The sequence below is a fragment of the Aureococcus anophagefferens genome (genome assembly GCF_000186865.1).
Source record: "Aureococcus anophagefferens unplaced genomic scaffold AURANscaffold_63, whole genome shotgun sequence".
In the NCBI taxonomy this organism is placed as follows: Eukaryota; class Pelagophyceae; order Pelagomonadales; family Pelagomonadaceae; genus Aureococcus; species Aureococcus anophagefferens.
Window position 1 is genome coordinate 18,049 of NW_008705616.1, and position 1,600 is coordinate 19,648.

General features: G+C 80.7%; 1 protein-coding gene across 1 annotated transcript in view; it reads right to left on the reverse strand.

Moving 5' to 3' along the window:
- AURANDRAFT_68088 (hypothetical protein) overlaps window positions 1–1,600 on the reverse strand; it is a gene marked incomplete at both ends in the record, with an annotated part of 3,877 nt that overhangs the window by 246 nt on the left and 2,031 nt on the right. The window contains 3 exons of the mRNA XM_009043715.1: window positions 26–464; window positions 745–885; window positions 1,152–1,213. Coding sequence (XP_009041963.1) covers window positions 26–464; window positions 745–885; window positions 1,152–1,213 — 642 coding nt within the window. The remainder of the gene's footprint in view (window positions 1–25; window positions 465–744; window positions 886–1,151; window positions 1,214–1,600) is intronic.

Below are 1,600 nucleotides of genomic sequence, written 5' to 3' on the forward strand. Positions count from 1 at the left end.
CGCGCGCGTCGCAGGCGGCCGCGACCGCGGCCGCGCGCGCGGCCCCGCGGGCCAGCGCGCCGAGGAGCGCCGCGCGCTCGGCCGCGGCGAGGCAGCCGTACGCGCCGCCGCAGCGGAGCTTGTCCGTCGCGGCCGCGAGCGGGTCGACGGCGTCGCCGTCGGCCCAGGCCAGGGGCTCGGCGAGCCCGTGGTAGACGTCGCCGACGGCCCGGTCGCGCGCGGCCGCGGCGTCGGGCGCGCCGCCGTCGCCGGGGCCGCCGGCCGCGCGCGCGGCGTCGTCGTGCGCGGCGAGGCGCGCGGCGACGGCGGACGCGCACGCGGCCCAGCGGCCCCGGGGCGGCGCCGCCGGCCGCGGGGCGTCGTCGGCGTGGAGGGACCGCGCCTCGGCGAAGCGCTCGGCCGCGCCGGCCGCGGCGCGCGCGCCCGCGAGCGCGCCGAGCGCCTCGACGACGACGCGGCCGCGCCTGCGCGGGACGCGACGCTTCGGACCGGCGCCGACCCGAGCGCCCCCGCGCTCCGCGGGGGGCTCGACGGGAGACGCGCGCGCGTCCGCGGACGAACCGGAGCGACCGTCGGCGCGGCCGCGCGGGGACGTTCGACGTCCGGCCGGCGCGCGCCGGACTGCCCGTCGGATGCCGCGCGGGACCGCGCCGCGGGCCGGCGTCGATGAGGACCTTCGCGCGCGACGCGCGCATCGCCGCGATCGTCCCCCGGTCGCCGCCGAGCGACACGCGCCGCCCGCACGGCTCCGCGTCGAAGTCCCAGGCGTCGTCGTCGGCCGCGGCGCCGCCGGGCGCCGGCGCCGGCGCCGCGGGCGCGGCGCCGGCCCCGAGCGCGCCGCCGTCCGCCGGGTAGCGGTCAGCGTCGAGGAGCGCGGGCCGGTGCCTGGGCAGGAAAAGGGTGATTCAATGTCGCTTCAACGTGAGTGTTCCGCGCGCGCGTTCCAGAAAAAGTATGCATGCTTCGAGAGCGCTCAGAGGGATGATCGCTCGTCCCAAAATCAGCCGAAACGAGTGGAAACCGGCCGAGATAGGAGCCTTTGAGAAATTGGGAATTTCGCACCCTTTTCCTGCCCTGGCCGGTGCGCGCGCACGAGGTCGAGGACCCGTAGCGCGGCGTGCTTCGTCGTCCCCGCGGCGTTGCAACGCCACCACGCGAGGCACCGCCGCAGGAACTGCGCCACGGCCGCGTTCGTCGTGATCTCGAGCGCCGCCTGCGGGCGGCGCCGCGCTGGGAGCGCGCGCGCGTGGCGCCGCGGGGGGGGGGCGGCCGTGGCGCCGCCGCCGACGAGGACGCCGTCGCGGATCGGATTGCCGGAGTTGGTCTTGAGGTGGCGGATGCCCTCGAGCGCCTCGAGCCAGCGCGTCGTCACCGCGTCTGGCTCGTCTGCGTCGCGCGCGAGGACGGCGCCCGCGTCCAGCGCGACGCGCGCCGCCGCCGCGCGGGGCCGCCGCGCCGCGGCCTCGGACGGGCGCGCGGCGGCGGCGGCGGGGCCCCGCCGGCGGCCGCCGCGCCCGCGCCCGGGCACCAGGGGCCCGCGGCGGGGTCCGCGAGGAGCAGGCGCAGGAGCGCGCAATGGGCCCGGCGCAGGAAGCCGTCG